Source organism: Ctenopharyngodon idella, chromosome 1, assembly GCF_019924925.1.
Source record: "Ctenopharyngodon idella isolate HZGC_01 chromosome 1, HZGC01, whole genome shotgun sequence".
Taxonomy (NCBI): Eukaryota; Metazoa; Chordata; class Actinopteri; order Cypriniformes; family Xenocyprididae; genus Ctenopharyngodon; species Ctenopharyngodon idella.
In genome coordinates, this window is record NC_067220.1 from 23,859,669 (window position 1) to 23,883,512 (window position 23,844).

Here is a 23,844-nt window from a genome sequence, read left to right on the forward strand (position 1 = left end):
TATTATGAACAAAGGACTGACCCGAAGGAAAATAGTAAATCTGAATGCAGGTAATACCCTCGGTCACTCAATATCTACTAGTTCTAAAGTGAAGTTTTAAGCCCGTGATACACTGCACGATTTTTGCAATCCTATAAGATTATTACAAATCACACTGTGTGACATGGATCTATTAAAATTGGGTACGACATGCATGTAGACTGTACGATGATGACACCTCGACTCGTAAGCTATGATGCAAGTTTCTATAGAAGAATACAATGTCATCAGCATGCGCTAGTGGTAAGCAAAAAGACCATGTTGAATCACACTTTGGCAGTTGTAGTTTTTATGGGCTGAAAAAAAAAGGAAGTGGTGAAAGAAGAAGGGAAAAGAGCTTGAGGTAAGTTTTAGCGCCATGTCACGTTGATTTCATGTCGCATTTTTATTGGCTGGTCAGTAGACGTAGATCGTAGCAGCAAACAAACTGTGCGATGATCACACTTGTTTTGCTCATTATATATATATATATATATATATATATATATATATATATATACACACACACACACACACACACACACACACATATATACATACATGCAGGTGCTGGTCATATAATTAGAATATCATCAAAAAGTTGATTTATTTTACTAATTCCATTCAAAAAGTGAAACTTGTATATTATTCATTACACACAGACTGATATATTTCAAATGTTTATTTCTTTTAATTTTGATGATTATAACTGACAACTAAGGAAAATCCCAAATTCAGTATCTCAAAATTAGAATATTACTTAAGACCAACACAAAGAAAGGATTTTTAGAAATCTTGGCCAACTGAAAGTATGAACATGAAAAGTATGAGCATGTACAGCACTCAATACTTAGTTGGGGCTCCTTTTGCCTGAATTACTGCAGCAATGTGGCGTGGCATGGAGTCGATCAGTCTGAGGCACTGCTAAGGTGTTATAAGAGCCCAGGTTGCTCTGATAGTGGCCTTCAGCTCTTCTGCATTGTTGGATCTGGCATATCGCATCTTCCTCTTCACAATACCCCATAGATTTTCTATGGGGTTAAGGTCAGGCGAGTTTGCTGGCCAATTAAGAACAGGGATACCATGGTCCTTAAACCAGGTACTGGTAGCTTTGGCACTGTGTGCAGGTGCCAAGTCCTGTTGGAAAATGAAATCTGCATCTCCATAAAGTTGGTCAGCAGCAGGAAGCATGAAGTGCTCTAAAACTTCCTGGTATATGGCTGCGTTGACCTTGGACCTCAGAAAACACAGTGGACCAACACCAGCAGATGACATGGCACCCCAAACCATCACTGACTGTGGAAACTTCACACTGGACCTCAAGCAACGTGGATTGTGTGCCTCTCCTCTCTTCCTCCAGACTCTGGGACCCTGATTTCCAAAGGAAATGCAAAATTTACTTTCATCAGAGAACATAACTTTGGACCACTCAGCAGCAGTCCAGTCCTTTTTGTCTTTAGCCCAGGCGAGACGCTTCTGACACTGTCTGTTGTTCAAGAGTGGCTTGACACAAGGAATGCGACAGCTGAAAGCCATGTCTTGCATATGTCTGTGCGTAGTGGTTCTTGAAGCACTGACTCCAGCTGCAGTCCACTCTTTGTGAATCTCCCCCACATTTTTGAATGGGTTTTGTTTCACAATCCTCTCCAGGGTGCGGTTATCCCTATTGCTTGTACACTTTTTTCTACCACATCTTTTCCTTCCCTTCGCCTCTCTATTAATGTGCTTGGACACAGAGCTCTGTGAACAGCCAGCCTCTTTTGCAATGACCTTTTGTGTCTTGCCCTCCTTGTGCAAGGTGTCAATGGTCGTCTTTTGGACAACTGTCAAGTCAGCAGTCTTCCCCATGATTGTGTAGCCTACAGAACTAGACTGAGAGACCATTTAAAGGCCTTTGCAGGTGTTTTGAGTTAATTAGCTGATTAGAGTGTGGCACCAGGTGTCTTCAATACCTTTTCACAATATTCTAATTTTCTGAGATACTGAATTTGTGATTTTCCTTAGTTGTCAGTTATAATCATCAAAATTAAAAGAAATAAACATTTGAAATATATCAGTCTGTGTGTAATGAATGAATATAATATACAAGTTTCAATTTTTGAATGGAATTAGTGAAATAAATCAACTTTTTGATGATATTCTAATTATATGACCAGCACCTGTATATGTATGTGTGTGTGTATAAACATGAATAACACAGATTATCTCTTCTTCACGACACCTGTTAGTGGGTGGGATATATTAGGCAGCAAGTGAACATTTTGTTGTCACAGTTGATGTGTTAGAAGCAGAAAAAATGTTTGATATGGGACAAATTGTGATGGCTAGACAACTGGGTCAGAGCATCTCCAAAACTGCAGCTCTTGTGGGGTGTTCCCAGTCTGCAGTGGTCAGATCTATCAAAAGTGGTCCAAAGAAGGAACAGTGGTGAACTGGCGACAGGGTCATGAGCAGCCAAGGCTCATTGATGCACATGGGGAGCGAAGGATGGACCATGTGGTCCAATGCAATAGACGAGCTACTGTAGCTCAAATTGTTCAAGTTAATGCTGGTTCTGATAGAAAGGTGTCAGAATACACAGTGCATCGCAGTTTGTTGCGTATGGGGCTGCATAGCCGCAGACCAGTCAGGGTGCCCATGCTGACCCCTGTCCACCGCTGAAAGCGCCAACAGTGGGCATGTGAGCATCAGAACTGGACCACGGAGCAATGGAAGAAGGTGGCCTGGTCTGATTAATCACGTTTTCTTTTACATCACGTGGATGGCCGGGTGCATGTGCATCGCTTACCTGGGGAACACATGGCACCAGGATGCACTATGGGAAGAAGGCAAGCCAGCGGAGGCAGTGTAATGCTTTGGGCAATGTTCTGCTGAAAAACCTTGGGTCCTGCCATCCATGTGGATGTTACTTTGACACATACCACCTACCTAAGAATTGTTGCAGACCATGTACACCCTTTCATGGAAACAGTATTACCTGGTGGCTGTGGCCTCTTCCAGCAGAATAATGCGCCCTGCCACAAAGCAAAAATGATTCAGGAATGGTTTGAGGAGCACAATGAGTTTGAGGTGTTGACTTGGCCTCCAAATTCCCCAGATCTCAATCCAATCGAGCATCTGTGGGATGTGCTGAACAAACAAGTCCGATCCATGGATGCCCCACCTCGCAACTTACAGGGACTTAAAGGATCTGCTGCTACCATCTTGGTGCCAGATACCACAGCACACCTTCAGGGTTCTAGTGGAGTCCATGCCTCGACGGGTCAGGGCTGTTTTGGCAGCAAAATGAGGACTAACACAATATTAGGAAGGTGGTCATAATGTTATCCCTGATCACTGTATATATACCAATGGTATAACTTTGGTTTGAGAAGTGGGCGGGACACAAAATGGGGGAAAATGTTTTCGAGTTGAATCCCATTTCCAGCATTTACATACAATAACGGACTATGGTGATACAAAAAATCCAGGAAATAATTAAGTTGATTATAATGATAAATTCTGCCAAAAAGAATAATAGGCTACTAAACTATGTATGAAAAAGAGACATGTCCTCTCTGTCCCCAGTGGAAATTATGCCCCTGATTTATACAACAGTTCTTTCTGGTTCTCGAATCTGACTGGCCGAGAGGTCTTTCCAGCCATGCGATATTCTTCCAGTATCGCACGATAACCATTTTACCATTTACCATCACTCCGCTGTCAGCATTCTCACAGTGAGTGTCATGGCAGACAAGCAAACCCACCATATTTTTATAGATACTACTGTTATTTTGTAATGGAATGTAGTTTTAAGAGTTTTTTAGGCAAGAATATAGTTGTTTAGACTTCAGATATGCGATTTATATGTAAACATAGTGCTTATTTGAACACAGTTCAGCGCTCATGTACGCGCAAAGATCAGCTTCATCTCGGCCAGTCCTTTGGGAATTTGCTGGCTCTTGTGTAGATAGAGTTTAACATGATGTATAATTCGCTTTGGGTATATCAAACGGGCAATCTTTGGTCTTATTAATATATTACTTGTTCCAGAGCTAACAGATTTGGCTTAAGGGCTATTAAGTTTTGTAACTTTATATTTACATTGAAATTTAATCCTGTACTAACTAGAGCGCTGCTTTTGTATGTTTGACTTGACTGTTTGCTTATATTTATTTCCTATTTTACTTCTTATACTGTTATAATGGCTATTGTTGTTCATTTAAATATTATTGTTCAATAAATAATATTTTATATAAATAACATGACATATTTTTTGATATTGACAAAGAGTCCGTTAGTGATTTCAACTTCAGTGAAAGTTACATTAATATGCAATGAGATGGCAAAGACTGTGAGTCAGTCAATCAATGAGTGAGTCACTCATTCGCAAAGACTTTTATTTTTGAAATGGACTGAAACAAGGAAGTTGTCTTTACTTTAAACAACATCTTACAAGATGCAACTGACAAATGCATTGACTAGCGCTGTCATGAGAGTGATGACAGCCTAAAAGGACAAAAAGACAAAGATTGTTTTCTTCAGCAGACATTCAAACTGATTTTGTGATTATGAATTTAAGATTGACCTGAAGAATATCAGCTAGATGCAGGTAATACACTCACTCTGATGATCTCTCTCTCATAGTACTCTACATATTATCATGAGTTTCAATGAAGCGACTTAACGTTCCTTCGGTACTAGCTCTAAAGTGACGTTTTAGAATTAGTAACCGAGGCTTGGGCTCAACTGTTAAACTGTCAACTTGAGATTTGAATCCGTGGCGGAAGCAGTTCCTCACAAAAGAGGGTTTTTAGACAATCCGTTGTTGTTTCTTATTTATTTACACACTCGTGCTGTTGAACTGTTATATAAACACAATTTCACACTCGTAGCCGTGCGATACGGATGTATATCAGCACGCTGTGATTACCTACGGTACTACGGCTGAATCACAGTCATGATGTACAGCCATATCGCACAGCTACGAGTGTGATTTTGCTCATATTATATATATATATATATATATATATATTTTTTTTTTTTTTTTTTTTTTCAATCCATAATTACCCTACATATAAATAAAAATAGCTTTAAATCAATGTCACAAACTGTGACACAAACTGTACAATTATATACATCTATAGACAGCAATTATAGACAAACATGAGTACATTACCGTCAATCCGTTATCTGGAATCAGGTGTGTCCCCATATTTGATGATCCCATGGCTCCAACTCGGCCTGCTATGCCCATCATTTGTGAGGGGCCTTGGTTACTGCTAACCGCAGCAACAGAGTTAAATGAATCTATGTAAGACAATGTACAGTTGACATTCACTGAGAGGGCTGAAAGGATTAATGAAACTAATAGTAAATTACTATATGACGTAATGTAAGGATCTGTGACACCTTACATTAAAATAAAATAGTTAATATTTGGGACTGTACATTACTTCACTGCAATTCACACACTAAAAAAAAGAAGAAAGATGAATAAAATGATAAAAAAAATATACAAAATATAACAAAAATTGGCATGGCAAATGTGGAAATCACACAGGAAGTGTGCTGTTCTTTATAACTGCACATTAAAAAGTATTACACAATCGAGACAAGACAAAAAAAAAGAAAAAAAAGAAAGAAAAAGATTTACTGAAAAACATCCTGAAGGCTTTTTCCATACCAAACACAATGTGAAAAAGTGAAGAAAATATGCAGCAGGCTGAAGGAAACACTAATTTGTGCAAATTCAGGAAAGGTACAAAACAAGTGCAACCTATCTGAACCTAAGACGTGGCATTAAACTAAACTACTTTTTTTTTTTTTTTTTTTGATGAAATGCATTAAGTACATTTGTATTAACATATTTAATTATTGCAGGTTGGCAAAAAATTAGTGTTGGTATTCACCTGTGCGTTATTTATTTATATTAAGGAAATTTGAATCTGCTTTTGTGTGAGAAAAAAAAAAAAATCTACATCTGTCTGGTGTCTATTTAAGCAGCACATACTGTATATCATACAATTATATGTCATGTTTTTAAATGAACTGCTATTATTTTAATCTTTTAACAGCTCCATATATATACACACTGCCTGGCCAAAAGGATTTTAATAGGCAAATACTTAAGAATCTATGAATGGATCATTATTACAGTGATTATTATGTAGATTATTATTATTCTAGCATGTTATATGTTTGCCAACGGTTCTTTAACCCTTAAAGACAGAGTGTGTAGCTTTTCATTTCTTAAACAACCATGTAGGAAGACACATCATGGCCATATTCCAGGATGACAATGTCAAGATTCACCAGGGTTAAAATTGTGAAAGAATGGTTCAGAGAGCATGAAGAATCATTTTCACACATGAATTGGCACCTCTGAGCCCAGACCTTAATTTCATTGAAAGTTTTTGGGATGTGCTGGAGTAGACTTTACAGAGTGCTCACCTCTTGCATTGTCAATACAAGATTGATGCAACATCACAACATTTATTTCCATCGAGAGGTGGATAATTTTTGGGTCAAGATTTTGTAATAACAATGCATATATATGTGTGTGTGTGTGTGTGTGTGTGTGTGTGTTAATATAAAAACTGTGAAAAAAAATGTTGGAGCAAACTGATTAATGTGTAGTGTACATATGCACAGAATAAGGTAAAAGAATATTGATGGTGATATATTCTATAGGAATCCATTTTTACCTTTCAAAATCTTCTTCACAATAATCATTGAAGTTTGGTGTGAAAAAGCCTTGAGAAAAACGAGATTAGAGACCGTGTAGAGTTCAGAATTTTCCAGGTTAACAAACCAGACAAGACACTTATCCTAAAAAGAGGCAAAGCCATGCTCCAACATTTAAATGCCCATGCAAGTGATGCACTGCCCCAAAAATTAATTCAAATGTACAAAATGTACATGTACACAGCTGTTTCTAATTGCATATGGAGTCTCATTACGATCATACCTCCCATATTAATGGCTCCACGGGTACCCATTTCATTCATTCTCATATCCTGTTCTCTCTGAAAGTGAAGGAGACATTTTTTTTTATTATTATAAGCCTCAGTCCACACAGATCTAAGAACTTAAATAATGTACCCAATTGTGAAGTACAAAGTACCAGGCTTTCAGCTACAAAAGAATTAAGTATTTAGTGCACGACAGCAGCATACATTTGGTACTCAACCAGAATGCATTTTTTGCTGCTGCAGGTACTGTTGCATTTGTGGCAGGAAATGCATTTCCACTCTTGACCGCCACGTGCCGCTATAACCATAGAATTTTACAAGTTACGATTTTTACAAAATAGGGGTCCAGTTATTTGTAGGAAGTGCCAAAAGCCTGGCCATTTTTCACGTGAATGTAGTTATCAAAGTTTGTCATCTAGGGTAAACCCATCTCCCTCACATTCCCTTCAGCCAGCAGTGTCAAGGTCCCAGCCCTCTGTTACTTTTTCAGGAAAATTAGAACCTGGGTATTCCTTTTTCTGGTGTAGAAAACATGGCCCCTGTAGCAACACATAATGTAATAACTGCACATAATGTAAAAAACTGCACATAATGTAATAAGTATTACATTATTATTGTAATAAAATGTTCATAATGTAATAATTTTCTCAAAACGTAATAAAATCTTGAGCTCATAATGTAATAATTTTTACATTATGAGAAATTTATTACATTATAAACTCACCAAAAACATGTCATATTTTCATAATTGTAATAGCTTTTAAAACATAAAAAACATTAGTATTCCCTTACAGTACATTTTTAAAAATCTAAATCCAGTCTTAAACTACCTGCGTAATGCCACACACACACACACACACACACACTCACACAGACAGACAGACAGACACACACACACACACACACAGACACACAGACAGACACCCCATTGCTATATTGATCCTGTGGGGGTTTTTACAACATTTTTACACAGTGATGGTATTTAACACTGTTTGTCATTTAACAGTGTGTATACCGTATGTATACAAGAAGTAGAAGTAAAAGTATAAGTAGTAGCAGTGGCAGTAGTAGTTATAATAATATTATTATTAATAATAATAATAATAGTAGTATTAGTAGTAGTAGTAGTAGTACTAGTGTCAGTAATCTGGTGGTTTTTTCTAGACAGGTTAAGACTGGATTTAGATTTGTAAAATTTACTGTAAAGGAATACGAATGCTTTATGTTTAATAAAAATGAGAATAATAATAATTGCATGAATATTTAAATGTTGAATTTCGCAGGTAGTTTAAGACTGGATTTAGATTTTTAAAAATGTACTGTAAGGGAATAAAAAATGTTTATGTTTTAAAAGCTATTACAATTATGAAATAATGTTTTTGGTGAGTTGTAATAAATTAATGCAATAAATTTCTCATAATGTAAAAATTATCACATTATGAGCTCAAGATTTTATTACGTTTTCAGAAAATTATTACATTATGAACAGTGTATTACAATAATAATGTAATATTTATCACATTATGTGCAGTTTTTACATTATGTGCAGTTATTACATTATAAGTTGCTACAGCCCCCTTATTATCTCCCTGCCCCCACGTGACTGTTAATTTTGCTGGGGTGCTAGTTCCTTGTTTGTTAGGTGTTCAACAGTGACTGAAAGTTTTTTTCCATGCAGAACTTTGAGCCGTAGGGTTTAGAAAAACTTCACTCATCTCATAGATAATCCATATATAGGCTGTTTAGAGATGGATATGGAAGTTTTTGCCAAAGTGATAACTAAACTTGGCATGCTTATTGTCAAAGATCCCCCAGATACTTCCTCTTGGGTTTCTGGTGTTCATGCCCCTTGAGATTCTTTGCCCTGAGTTCGGGTCCGAGGAGGTAGATGTATTCGTGTACAGGCTCACCATGAAGTTTATTCCTGCTACTTGTTCCCAGCATTACTCTGGATTGACTACAGTGTTTGAGACAAGGGTCTCCAACCCATCGCTTGCGAGCTACCAGTAGCTCATGGCCTGTTTGGAGTAGCTCACCAAGACAGGTGTCTCTAATGCAAATTACGTATGTGTTACAAATGTAGGCGAAAGATCTGTGCGCCTAATTTCAATGCAAAATTACTAAATAATTATTGATTCATGATACATTAATGATTATTATTCAAGGATTATATTGATTTGTAAAAAAAAAAAATAATAATAATAATAATAATTAACACTGTTCAGCATTAAGCAAAATCTCACAAGCGCAGCATGCAGCGTAGGTTTCGTTTTGTAAGTAAGTAAATTTTATTTATATAGCACATTTTAACACAGCAAAGCTGACCAAAATGCTGAACAGAGTATAGAAAAAAAATAATAAAATCAGAATAAAACAACATAGAAGACAATAATACAATAAAACCATAGTAAAATTAGATTAAAACGTCTGGGAGAAAATATTTCGTTTTCAGCCTCTTCTTAAAAATGATAAAAGAAGTTGTAAGGCGAATATCCAGTGGCAACTGATTCCATAAGCGAGGGGCAGCAACTGAAAAAGCTCTGTCGCCCTTGGTTTTTAAACATGATCAAGGGACATACAAGAGATACCGATCAGAAGATCTTAAGGATCTGCTGGATGAATGTGGAATAAGAAGATGAGAGGGGACTTGATCATTAAGATCTTTAAAAACAATAGGGGTGCAATGGTTCTCGGTAAAAAATAGAACCGTACCGTTCTCCACTTACGGTTAGGCACACACTTGCACCGCGGTGCATCTCGAATGACGACGCATCTATAGGCTAATAAGGTTTGTTTAAAATAGCAACATGGAAAACAGACAGACAGAGTTCAGATAATGTGTTTCAGTCGATGGATGCACATTCTAGCTTCCCAAAACTTTACAACGATAATCAAAAAGCGTGGACAAAACAGTCTCTCTTTGTAAACTTTGTTCAATGTGAGTGCCGTATGCTCTAATGTCATTTACACCGTCATCACCCGGGTGTTGATAGCGCGCGAGCGCAGGTGAGGCCTGAACAACACATGTTGCTATCTGTGTTTAAACTAAACTCATTTAAGCCTTGCGCATTTAAACATTCGAGTGCAAGACGCGAAAGAGAACTCGCGCACGCTGTGAGAAGATTTGTGTGTGCGCTCATCAGAAGCGCGCACAACGCTTATTTCAGACAGCGTGCAAATACTGAATTCTCTTTCAAGTCTCTTTCAAGACAAAAATTATGTCAACATGCCCATCTTGGTGAGTATCCTAGCAAACATAGTCGGTTATGTCTTAAGTGAACTTATAATAGTCGAGAAAGACAACGCATGTGTAAAAGTATATGTACTGGATCGTGCATGTTTTAAAGGGAAAAAACTATTCCTGCTCCCTGTGTTTTTAATGTTAAATCAAACAACAAATTACAAAGAAATCACTCACTGCTCTTGACTGAATAGAAATTGTAACTTCAATAATGATTAATCTTTATTTAATTTATACAGTGAAGATAATATGCAGTGTTATTTTATATTTGATTACTGTACCTGAAATTTTCATTTTCTGTACCTGAAAACTACTGTTAGATACCTGAAAAACCTGAAAAGCACTGTTTATTTTATTTTATTTGCTCTATTGTATTTATTTGTGATGTCGCTTGTAGTTTTATTATTTGTTCTTATTTTTTTTTTTTTTATTTGACAGTAGTCCTATTTTCCCTGAACATAGCACATACTGAACCGTACCGAAACCGTGACCCTAAAACCGTGATATGAACCGAACCGTGAGCAATTTGAATCGTTGCACCCCTAAAAACAAACAACAGAATTTTAAACTGGATGCTTAAATGGACTGGGAGCCAATGGAGCGATGCTAAGATTGGGGTGACATGGTCAAATTTCTTTGCTCGGGTTAACATCCTTGCAGCTGCATTTTGAACCATCTGGAGGCAAAGAGTAATAACTTCTGTAACAACAGTTTATTGAGGCAAAAGTTGTAGTTAATAGTGAACATGTGGTCCCCATACCAAAGGTGCAATACTGACACCTACTGTACATTAGGATGTCAACCAGATAATGGCACTGGATAATTTGTGTGCCTTTATCATATGTGCACTATTAATTTCTTCCTTCCCCTAATCAGTTCTCATCACTAGATACTAACACTGCTACTACTGATGCTCTAAAAGCACCTCTAACAGCTTGCTAAGACAACTTTTGCCCCATTTCATCCAGCCCAGCCTGTGCCACCCCCTGGCTTTCTGATGTTCTCCACGAGCATCGTTCTAAACTAAGGACAGCAGAGAGGAAGTGCCGCAAATGGAAACATCCCACTGACTTTAGTTTGTATCAGTCACTCCTCTCTTCCTTCTCCAAAAATGTCTCCACTGTTAAAACAACATTCTACTACAACAAAATTAAAGTGCCCCTATTATGGCATTTGAAAGTTTCCTATTTTTGTTTTGGGAGTCCCCAACAATAGGTTTACAAGCATGCAAGGTCAAAAAACACTTTCATTGTCTTATAATATGCATTTATTTTTACCTTATTTGCTCAATGACTCCCAAACGATTTGCTCAACGATTCATTTTTCCAAACCCCTCGTTTGCGTGACACTAATCTACAGTGATGGGACAGATGACCCAGTCAGTTGTATACAGTGCTTGCATCACTTACATTGTATTATAATAATGATGGTGCTCCGCTCAAACATTTGACACATTTCTAGACAATTGAGAGCGAACACATATTGCTGTTACAGTAGCCGGTTAGCCGGAGACCTACAAGCTGCGCAACATACACAACTAAATACATATTGTGCATGCTACAGAGAACATAACAGCAACAAATATCAATTATACTTACAGGTTGTAATTCGGAGGAGGAAGAAGCTGGTCCAAATAAACTGGGTACTGACCCATCCTTCAATAACAATGGGCTTGCGAATCCCTCGTTGAACGCATTTAGGTTGAAGAAGCAGTCCTCAGTAAAATGACGGGAACACAGCAGGTTCGGGCTATACTGCTGTGGTATTGTTGTAAAGATGAACTTTAAATAGTGATTCTTCACGTATTGGCAGTGTTTGAGGGGTTTCACTTTTTCCCTGGTGTCTGTGCGTGCAATAAGTGGGCAGGCAATATGCTAATGTTTCGTTTTGACGTCACAACGAAACGGCTTGGGATTCGTTTTACAAATGACTCGTTTAATTGACTCTGAGTCGACTCTTACTTTTGAGAGACATTAACTTTTTGTGCATTTTCAGATTTAAAACTTCGCAGGATGTTTTCATTCACTTAGAGCAATGTTACACACTACATGAAGGGTCATTTTCAAAAATCCACAATTGGGGCACTTTAACAATTCTTCTGAATCTCGCACTCTTTTCAAAACCTTTTCCTGTCTTCTTTGTCCTCCTCCTCCCTTCCTTCCTCAACTCCAAAAGCTGACGACTTTGCCAAATTCGTCAAAAATAAAACAAGAACCATTAGTGGCCAATTCTCTACACCACAAACTGACAAACACAACTTAACAGCAAACACACACACTCTGCCTTCCTTCTCTCCACTCTCAGAGGCAGAAGTCTCCAAACTCATCCTTTCCAACTACCTGTCCGCTTGATCCTATCCCCACTCATCTCCTTCAAGCCATTTCTTCTTCAGTTGTACCTGTACTCACTCACATCATCAACACCTCTCTTTACACTGGTACCTTTCCCACAGCATTTAATCAAGCTCGGGTAACCCCACTGCTTAAGAAACTAAAATCTCTTAATCCTGCAATGTTAGAAAACTACAGACCACTAGCCATTCTTCCATTCATTGCTAAGACACTTTTCTTGAAAATAAATAAGACACATTTCTTAAAAAAATAAGTAAATAGATATCAGTTTAAATGCTTCAATTTGTTTTATTATATTATATTATATTATATTATATTTTACCTAATAAAGAACTGATCTCACAAGTGGATTGTTTAGAGCTCCTTGCCATAAAAAAAATCTGAAAACCCATGATATAGACAATCCTGCAAATTCATTAGCAATAAATAAACATTTAATTTTGATGGTTTAATGCTGTCCTTAGCCAGTAACTGACCATACAAAAACACATCATGGTTGTACCAAACAATCTCAGTGTAACTCCGTGGTTCTCAACCGGGGGCCGCAGCCCACTAGGGGGCCTCAATGATCCTCCAGGGGGGCCGCGAGATGACTTAAAATTCATTTAAATATATTTATATAATCCATTAATTTTATTATTTATATGTTAAAGGAGAAGTAAGTAGATTTTGAAAAACACTGTTAGACATTGTTGATATCTGAAATCAACCCAAACAAACCCACCCCTCTCTTCACTGCTCCACCTCTAAAACTCACTCTGCAATCCTAACCACCCTGCTCCGAGTCGGTCTCGAACCCCGACCCAATCGCTGCTGGCATGTGAGGTGAGTGCACTAACAATAATGCTAAACACCGCATTCTCTAGCGGTCGTCAGTGCGCAGTGGTTTACCTGCACAACTCTCACTATCTGGCCACTGTTACACACGCAATGCGGGAGTGGATGTCTGTTTATCACAGCTGATGCGCAACAAAATGCTTCACGAAAAATAAAGCACAGATGATGAACGAACGACAAGAAAGCACAAAAAATGAATGCACAGTACACGAGAGTAAATATAAACAAGAGTTCATTGCTAGTAGCCAACAGCACAGCAGCTCATGACACTCAAACCCAGTGTTACTCACATGTGAAGCGGAATCAAAGCAGCCTCCGCTGTTTTCAGGACTTCCTGCTTAGCTCTCTCCAGTGCTGGAAAGCTTTTCTAATATTAACGCAGGTCCTAAAGATCTTGCCCAGTCATAACCCTTCATTCCAGTGATATTCTTTTGAGCTCTTTTGTATTGTGTCTCATCATCTCTCTTTCTGCAGTTTTTTTTTTTTTTTTTTTCCAAATCTCCCTCTTGCTCGTTCTGTCTCATCGACCATTATAGCTATGCCCCTAATGCTGACTGGTGACACGTTTGTTGTTGGTGTCGGCCCGACTAACTTCCAAACAGTGTTCTTCAAAATCTACTTACCGCACCTCTAAATTAAAAAAAAATGAACAAAGCACCACCTCTCTTGTACATATTCTGTGATTGTTTTGGAGCAGCCCAAGCCGTTTCTCACCGCCCTGTGTGAAATACAAACTGAACGGCGGCTCAAAACACCCAACATGAACATAGGATAGGCTACGCAAATCTACATCTCTCAGTTGGATAAAGAAAACCAGTGTCGCTAATAATGTCTTGATGGATGATGATTGTAATGAAGGTCAAGACAATACAGGAGTCATACATTAGGCATGCGAAAGTCCGTTATTATTGATGCGCAAACAAATCATCCATGTTTTATTATTGATGCTCACAATGAACAAGCGTGTTTTGGAGAAGTTTGTGAGGATCAGTGGTATTTATGTACACATGGGCATCAGACGCTTCAAACATAGACACGATTGCTTGTTCTGACAGAGGAACTGTTCACTGATGAGTACTGTCCTGCCTGAGATTTTTTTAATGGAATTTCTTGGTAGAGACTGGTTTAGTTAACACCGCACTGTAAAACTGCTTGTTTTTGCTCAAGCTTTTTGCTCAAGTGGCAAAAATGTCTGCCCAATAGAGAAAAGCAAGAAAAAAAATTAGAGGGAACATTGTTTGTGACCATTTTAGTCACAGTCTGGAGCCCTGCTAAAAGAAACACAACATCAGAATCAAAGTGCATTTTGCCTGTACTTACATTCTCCACGAAACTGGGCTTGAATCCATCTGGTTGGCGTCTCATGTCAAGGTGCTCTCTATGACGCATCATATCTTCCTCACGTCTACGTCTCTCTTCCTCATGCCTAAGCATATATAACTCAAATTCAGTTAAACTGTACATGCTCAGATCGACTATTTGGTACACCAAATCGTGAATATTTCAACACGAGTGAAGCACAAAGCTTTGTTTACAAAATAAATAATAGGTTAGCAATATGTTTACATCAGAACCATGAAAACATTTGGATTCGTGGCAAATGAGAAAGGAACACAAGCCCACATATTTACAGATTTTGTGCTTGTTAGAATTGGTAAGGCACATCAAGTTTATTTGTAAAGCGCATTTCACACACACCGGTAATTTAGTTTCGCTTTCCCTTTCAGCACAACATCAGACAAAATGTCAAATAAAATGCCTAAATGTCTTGCACCAGTGGAAGATAAAATTGGCTTTTTTTTTTTATATATTACATAGTGCATTACAGTGGCGGACGAAGTACACAAATCAAGTACTTGAGTAAAAGTACAGATACCCTAATAAAATATTACTCCAGTAAACATTTTTTTAGTACTCTTTTCCAATTTTACATGAGTAAAAGTACAAAAGTACTTGATTTTTAATGTAATTAAGTTTTGGAAGTAAAAAGTACTGATTGATGAATGTTTGTTTTGTAATGTACTTATATACTGTTACATTAATTTTATATATTTTATATAATCCTACTGCTCAAAATACCTGGGAGAGGGTATATCATCGATATGAATTATAATGAATTGTCAAGTAGCCAGCACTAGTCTGTAAGGAAGTGGATGCAGATACATAATACATAATGTGTGTTGACAAACAATAAAAACAGATGTCACATAGGTCTAAATGCATAACATTTTAAAATGAACGCGATGCAAACATACTTTTATATCATTTTAAACTGCTACGGCAGCAGGGAAAATTGCAAGTGCAATAATTTACGATATTTTAATTTGTTTTTTTGTTTTTTTTAAATAAAATCTACACCATTGAGATGGTGATATGGACATGCCCGCATTCAAGCATTACAGCTGACCCTTTTGCAGCAGATTTATTTCACAATGAACTGACAGCTGTGACTGGAAGATGAGTTTCATTTACAATAATCCTAAAATTCGCATGCACTTGAGCGCAGAGGATCTCCCAGTTCTTCCCTAGTGGAAAAAAAAAAACCTATACAAAAATCTATTTAAAATACATTTATTTCACACTATCAATTAACAAATTTATAGACATATCACTTAAGACTCACTGATATAAAATTATAATTAAACTTTATTTGGAGTATTTCTTTATTGCACAATGCACATTTCTGAATATTACACCTAAAATGTGTTTTAATATCACTATTAATAAGGATCGTATGATCTCTGTATAATATGTTTCTTTAAAGAGATAGTTCACCCAAAAATGGAAATTCTGTCATCATTTACTCCCCCTCAAGTAGTTCCAAACCTGTATAAATTTATTTGTTCTGCTGTACACAAAAGAAGGTACTTGGAAGAATGTATGTAACCGAGCAGATCTCGCCCCCCCATTGACTGCCATAGTATTTTTTTTTCCTACAATGGTAGTCAAAAGGGGGGCGAGATCTGCTTGGTCTAGCATTTTTCCAAATATCTTCCTTTGTGTACAGCAGAACAAAGAAATGTACACAGGTTTGGAACAACTTGAGGGGGAGTAAATGATGTTTAAAGTGTACCTAAAGTATACTTGCAATAGTTCCACTTTAGCACAATCAAATATACTTAAAGGGTTAGTTTACCCAAAAATGAAATCTCTGTTTTTAAAATTAGTCCATGTCACTCAAGTGGTTCAACCTTATGTTATGAAGCAACAAGAATACTTTGTGCGCAAAAACAAAACAAAAATAAGGACTGTATTCAATAATTTCTTCTCTTCCCTGTCATTCTCCTACGCTGTTTATGTTGTAGACATAGTGCAGCGCTTCTTTGCAGAACTTTGGCTCAGTATTGGCTGGCGCTGTTCACGTGGGCCAATACTAAGATGGCGTTCTGACGTTTCTTCATGTAGTTTCAATGGGGGGTCAGAAACCTCTCGGATTTCATCAAAAATATCTTAATTTGTGTTCCGAAGATGAACGAAGGTCTTACAGGTGTGGAACGACATGATGGTGAGTAATTAATGACAGCAATTTAATTTTTGGGTGAACTAACCCTTTAAGTATATCTTTAGTTGGACCGCAGCACTACTTCTGTGCAAATAAAAGTGCATTAAGTACAAAATGAGTTGTTCCAATTTAGCAGACTTTAAGTATACCAGTTTAGTATACCAAAAGTACAACCGCAGGGTATTTTTATTAAGCACATAAATATGTAAATGTATTTGTAGTATACTTAGCACAAAAAAGAAAAAAAAAAGAAAGAAAAAAAAAAAAATTGATTTCAAATACATTTTAGTATTTTTTTTTTCCACTAGGTTTGGCTCATTTCAATTCAGTTAACTACTAGAGACTCATTCTGAACGGATCATTGAATCAGTGAGTTACTGACTCGAGAACACTTGCAACAGGTTCATTGAAAAGAATCAGTTTGCTCACGAATCGCACACTGCTATTGCATCTCTGAGCACGTGATGATTTCTTCAGTTCAAAACAACAAGTAATGATATGTTTTTATGAAATGTAGTGGAGTAAAAAGTATGATATTATGCTTTGGAATGTAGTGAAATAAAAGTAAAAGTTTCTCAAAATAAAAATACTCCAGTAAAATACAGATACTTGAAAAATACTTAAAATACTTAAAATACTTCAAAAGAAGTATTGATTAATTGTCATTTATAATTTAAATCTATACACTTTACAATGGTCGATTACGCAAGGCCATCATTAGAGTGGTAGTTTTGAGGTGCATGCCCACTCTAAATCAAGCATTTATAGAAAACTACACATATCCCTTCTTCCATTCATTGCAAAGACACTGGAGAGAGTTGTGTTCAACCAACTGTCTACTTATCTCACACAGAACATCTCACACCTCCTGGACAACAACCAGTCTGGCTTCAAGAGTGGCCACTCAACTGAGACTGCCTTGCTCTCAGTTACTGAAGCCCTGAGACTTGCATGAGCAGCTTCCAAATCATCAGTACTCATCTTGCGGGATCTGTCCGCTGCCTTTGGCACAGTTAACCACCAGATCCTCCTGTCAACCCTCATGACAAATGGCATCTCTGGAACCACGCTCCAATGGTTCAAGTCTTACGTCTCAGGTAGGTCCTTCAGGGTATATTGGAGGGCAGAGTTGTCTAAGTCGCATCATCTTGCTACTGGGGTACCTCAGGGCTCAGTGCTAGGACCACTTCCCAGGATCTGTCATTCAGGAACATGTTTTTTCCTATCACTGCTATGCTGATGACGCACAACTCTACCTCACATTCCAACCAGATGATCCGACAGTTGCTGCTCACATCGCAGCCTGCCTGACAGCCATTTCTGCCTGACAGCCATTTCTGCCTGGATGAAGGACCACCACTTTCAACTCAACCTTGCAAAGACGGAACTGCTTGTGGTCGGTGCCAACCCAACACTCTATTCAACTTGATTCTTCAACCATAACTCCTTCCAGGACAGCCAGAAACCTTGGAGTTGTGATGGATGATTATTTAAGCTTCACAGATCATATTGCTACAATGGCCCAGTCCTGCAGATTTGCCTTGTACAACATTAGGAAGATTAGACCCTTCCTTTCGGAGCATTCCACACAAATTCTCATCCAAGCTCTTGTTCTATCCAGACTGGACTTTGGTAATACTCTCTTGGCAAGCCTCTGCAACTGAGCTGAAGAGAGTGCACATCACACTTCTCTTCATCTGTTTGCACTGGGTGCTTGCATCAAATTCAAGGCTCTGATGTTTGCCTACAAGACAACCACTGGCTCCTAAACTCACTTCAGACTTATGCGCCCTCCAGAGGCTTGCATTCTGCAAGTGAAAGGCACCTTGTGGTGCCATCCCAAGGAGGCACAAAACCACTCTCACGGACCCTCTCCTTGTCTGTTCCCTGCTGGTGGAATGACCTGCCTAACTCTATCTGAGCAGCTGAGTCTTTAGCCATTTAAAAAAAAAAAAAAACTGCTTAAGACACACCTTTTTTTTGTCAACACTTGGCCCAGTAATATTAGCACCTACTTTTTCTATTTCTATTCTCTCTATTTATTAAAAAAAAAAAAAATCCCTGCTACGAGCATTTTGCTGGAATAACTGGGATGTGACACGACACTAGCATACTGTTGCACTCATGTTGATCTGATTGCTTCTATTGTTCTCATTTGTAAGTCACTTTGGAGAAAAGCGTCTGGCTAAATGATTAAATGTAAATGTAATGCCAGTGTTGTGCCCAATTTCGAGTCCCTGCCAAATTATTGTGGAAACAGAGTTTCCTTTCTATGCCCATCTGAATTAATAGAAAAATCAGGTTATATATGAGTTTTTGGAGGGCTTTTATTTTATAATTCAACATCAGACAGTTCTGACATTAGGATATTCACATTCTGGGGTGGTGTACTATTAATAAGAAGAGAAAGTGGTTTGTGGAAACAGGGAATTTCCTTTTTATACCTACAGTAGGTAGTCAACCAAAATGCCTATCAGTGCTGCGTGTACCGCCGCAGCCTCTGTTTGCGAAATCACTTGTAAATAAAGATAAAATAATGAAATAAATTACTGATATTAATATCACTAATACTATAGCATTAGCTATAAAATTTAATCTCAGCTAATCATCATATGAATGCATAATGTTCCAGCTATTTGACTACTGTTACAGTAAAATATTACATTACTAGTACTAGCCAGTATTTTATGTAATTACACAAGGCGTGCATTATGCCATAACATAAATAAATAAATAAATAAATAAATAAAAAATAGAAAAGGTGGATTACTCTGAATGGGAACATTAATATAGTAATATAGGCTAGTTCCCTTTCGAAAGGGAACTCGCACTGCATGCCCTAGGGGTCACTATGGGTAATGTCTCCGGCATTACCAGTGTCTGAAGCATGAGTCTAAACATGACAATGAACTTGAGATTGGCAGGCGGCAGCCTATGACGTCATCACCGGTGTGACTGAGTATAAAAGGGCACCTGTGAAATACGTCATCCTCTTTCTTGTCTTCAGGATACTTGTTTGTTTAAATGTGTGTCTAAACAAGGCAATTATGGCTAGCACTGATGCTAAGTCTTCCAGGCGGTGTGTTCCATTGTGTCAGTGTTATCTGACATGATGACACACACGATATGTGAGTCATGTGCAAGGGCGAGGAGCATGCACGCTCAGTCCTCAAGGGGCCGTTAGCATGCATTGTGAGCGCCTCTCTATGAAGAAACTCCGCTCTCGTTTGTCCTTTTTCTCAAGGGAATCGGGACAGCCATCTGTGCTTCGCGGTTCAGGACCTGCTGCGGCTTAGTCGAGTAGGAGACTAAAGTCGTGGGGCTCGCAGGATGAATTTGAGAAAGGTATGAATATTTCTCATTCATCTGCGGCTGGCGAGAACGAGCTGCCGGATTGTGATGATGTGTTGTTTCTCCATCTTTATATGAATTTACAAATAAAATATATGAGTTTTTGGAGGGTTTTATTTTGTAATTAAACATCAGACAGTAATTTTTAAATGATTTTGAAATTATATATTTAATATTACTCAACATATACAATTATTTTCAGGTTATGAGGCATATTTGATATTCCTATTATTTATTTATTTTGTTTATGTCATTATTTATGTTTTTTTTATTTCCTTATTTATTAATTTATTATTGACAGACTGACTGAATAAACGAAATCGAAATCACATTCAGCGAAAAATCACTTTTATTTTAAAATGAGTTTTTAGACACTAATACCACAATGCCTAGTATATGCGCATAAAGCAAACCCGCATGGAGGCTGACCGTGCATTTTAAAGTGGAGGATGGCTAGACCACAGTTGATCACACAGAGGTCAAAATTGGGCACAACACCGGCTCATGAGCAAAACATGCAGCAGACACACAAGGAAAAATGAAGCAAGCATGCCATCGTTAATGAAGCTAAAGGAGGCTGTAGCGTTTCAGGTAAAAATTACAGCCTGTGTTCATTAGAGATGCTCCGATCACCGATTACCGATCACCAAGATCATGATCTGCCGATTGCCGATCACTGCCGATCACAGAATGTCAGGGGAATGGGAATCTTTTATCTATAATCTAGCAGAGTTTGCACCATTTGTAGAAATGAAACTAACTCTAAATTAACTGTATTGAGAAAAAAAAACTGTAGAAATAGGCTAGAGTCAAGATCTTGAAGAACCACCAAGTGTTTATTTTAGAAAATGAGATAACTTAAGGCTACTGTAGGCCATCTTTCCCAAATAAGGCAGAGTAACATAAAATTATTCCAAACAAAGAGGGGTTAGGCAGACCAACACACATCAGATCAGCTTAATGGGATGTAGCCTCTTAAAAAACTGTATGCTGTATGGGGATGTTGTTGGCTTCGGCTGGTTTAGTTTCTCATACTCGGCATATTCAGTTGTATGGCGTGTTCTAAGATGCCTAATCATGTTAGTGGTGTTAAAATGACGTTGCTTGCTTCCACCTCGAGGGATTTCATCACGACATACATTGTAAACGGCTAACTTTACGTCTTTATCGGACACTTTGAAAAACTTCCAGACAAGAGAACTCATGTTGCCACTGACAAGCTCCGCTCTGCTGTTGTGTACCTGTGTGCCGTGCATGCACTTGTGAAAAAGTCGCGCGAGTAATTTACGTCACGTGATCGGCTTTTTTGATCGGCGCTTTTGGGGTTCGCCGATCAAGCTATTTTCAGCCAATATCGGCCGATCATGATCAGGTGGCCGACCAATCGGAGCATCACTAGTGTTCATTAAAACAGTTTTATTTAGAAAATAATCCAATCTGATTTGTCATTGAATGAACATATTATAGTGGAAGATTAAACAAATTGATACCAAAATATAATTATATTATGAACTACACAGGAAGATCATTTATAGCTGAAGGAAATATCAAAGTAGTCTAAAGGCTCAGATTTACTTCAAGCGAAATGTAACACGTTATGGAGATTAATGAGTAAAAGTATGCTTTTTCGTATTCTTCTAATTTTTCCATAATATGCACAATATCCTATGCACATTTGGTAAGAAAATAATAGCAAAACAACCAATCTGCTCACATGGACGCAATCTGCTCATCTACCATACAAACGGAGACACATACAGTATAGACACACACATGGAAACAAACACACCGCAGCAAATTAGCTCAAAGGGAAATATGAATAATTAATTATAACATATTATAATTATAAATATTTGGATCAGTTGTAAGTAGGGCTGGGCGATTTGACGATATCATTATAACGAAAAAAAAATGTCTATCGTTAGAGACTTTGCAATATCGTATATATATCAGTATGTTAATATATTGCACTTATGACTAGAGGTTAAACGGATCGTTGTTGATCCGTGATCCGTACGGACCAAGCATCACGGTTTCGTCACGCGTGTGATTCGCGGATCAATTGCAAGTTTAACTGCAATAGAGTGAAAGGTTATCATTTGCACGTGTTTTGTCTTGCTAGTTTACCCATTAAATAGATATAAAACCATTCCAGCGCTAGAAGAGGCAAAAGAGGATTTAATTCGGTACGCTATCGCACGCCATGCTGTTATCGGTGTGCACAGACGAACATACATACAAGGCTCTCTCTCTCGCGCGTGCACACACGGAGAGAGAGGGGCGCGTTTCAGATAGCTCGCGAACTCCAAATTGATTTCTCTTTCGCGTCCTCAATGCACTTGGATGGACACATGCACGCATTATATCAGTCAAAATACCCCTCTCAGCAAGTATTCTCGTAAACACATTTGGTTAGCCTATGTCTTAAGTGAACAAGGTTAGAATTCGGACAGAGATCGTATTATTATAGGGAAATAAGAGGGTCTGTATCTCTTACCATTGAAGAAATCGTAACGGCTAACGTAATCACGTGCGGCCCTTCTCAGCCTATCGTGTCACCGTTCAAAACTCCTCCCTGCGTACCGCCCGTACCCCCAGTTAGCATTAGCCGTTGCGCTTTTTTTGGCTAAAGGTTGCAGGCTTGCCTTCCAGTGGCTTTGATTCTAATGTGTATCTATCGGATGTGTGCGTGCATGGGGTCTTACTCTTAAAGTGACAGCGACCTATAAATACCCGCTGTTGTCTGTCATGTAAATCAAACAACAAAACACAGCTTTAACAAAGATTAATCTATATTAAATGTATACAGTGAACAGTGTCAATTTACATTTAATTATTACATTTCTGTACACAAAAATTAATACTACAGTTAGACCTTATATTTATTTGTAACTTTATGTTGTATTTATCTATTCTTGTAATTATTGTACAGTATTGTACAGTCTGTTCACTTGCCTTTAATAAAGTATTAGTTAGGCTAGTAGTTTCTGTTGTGGTATCAGAGTAGTTAAAGTGGGCTAAGTAATAGATGCAAAGTTACCCCCCACGCCCAATTTTTTTTTTTTTTTTTTTTTTTTTTTTTTTTGTGCTGATCCAAAAAATGATCCGATCTGTGATTAATAACCGTGATATGATCCGAACCGTGAGTTTTGTGATCCGTTGAACCACTACTTATGACACTTCAGAGTGACGAAATGCATGAATGAGAATATAAAGAGCGGGACGTGCTTGATGTTAAAAGGAGTTATAAGCACAATATATATTCTGTAAAGGAACTCGGTGCAGCACTCGTGCGAGTTATAAGCGCAATATATCCTGTAAAGGAACTCGGTGCAGCACTCGTGCTGACTGGCACACTGTCAAAGTGCGCGCACAGAAACCTGCCTCTCTCAGAAGGCGATTGTGAATTGGGGACGTGCTTGATGTTAAAGTGTTAAGTACAATAAGTAGGGGATAAACTGGTAGACACGATTAGCTGGTAGAAATTTGTCAACCAGTAGAGATTTTTGACTATCGTCTCTGTCGCGGTAACGCTCACGTGAGGTTGCTATGCTGCGCTGTCATGAAAGCTTATTTGCATGAATTTTTAAG

At 37.9% G+C, this 23,844-nt stretch overlaps 1 protein-coding gene across 2 annotated transcripts in view; it reads right to left on the reverse strand.

The window, feature by feature from the left end:
• The window catches only part of pspc1 (paraspeckle component 1), a 75,295-nt gene that overhangs the window by 16,003 nt on the left and 35,448 nt on the right, over nt 1-23,844 (reverse strand). Inside the window, exons 6-8 of one of the 2 annotated variants that reach the window (XM_051896673.1) lie at nt 14,721-14,826; nt 6,968-7,025; nt 5,177-5,307 (exon numbers count right to left, since the gene is read on the reverse strand). In XM_051896673.1, the coding sequence (XP_051752633.1) occupies nt 5,177-5,307; nt 6,968-7,025; nt 14,721-14,826 (295 nt within the window). The remainder of the gene's footprint in view (nt 1-5,176; nt 5,308-6,967; nt 7,026-14,720; nt 14,827-23,844) is intronic. The other variant, XM_051896682.1, reaches the window with a different exon arrangement.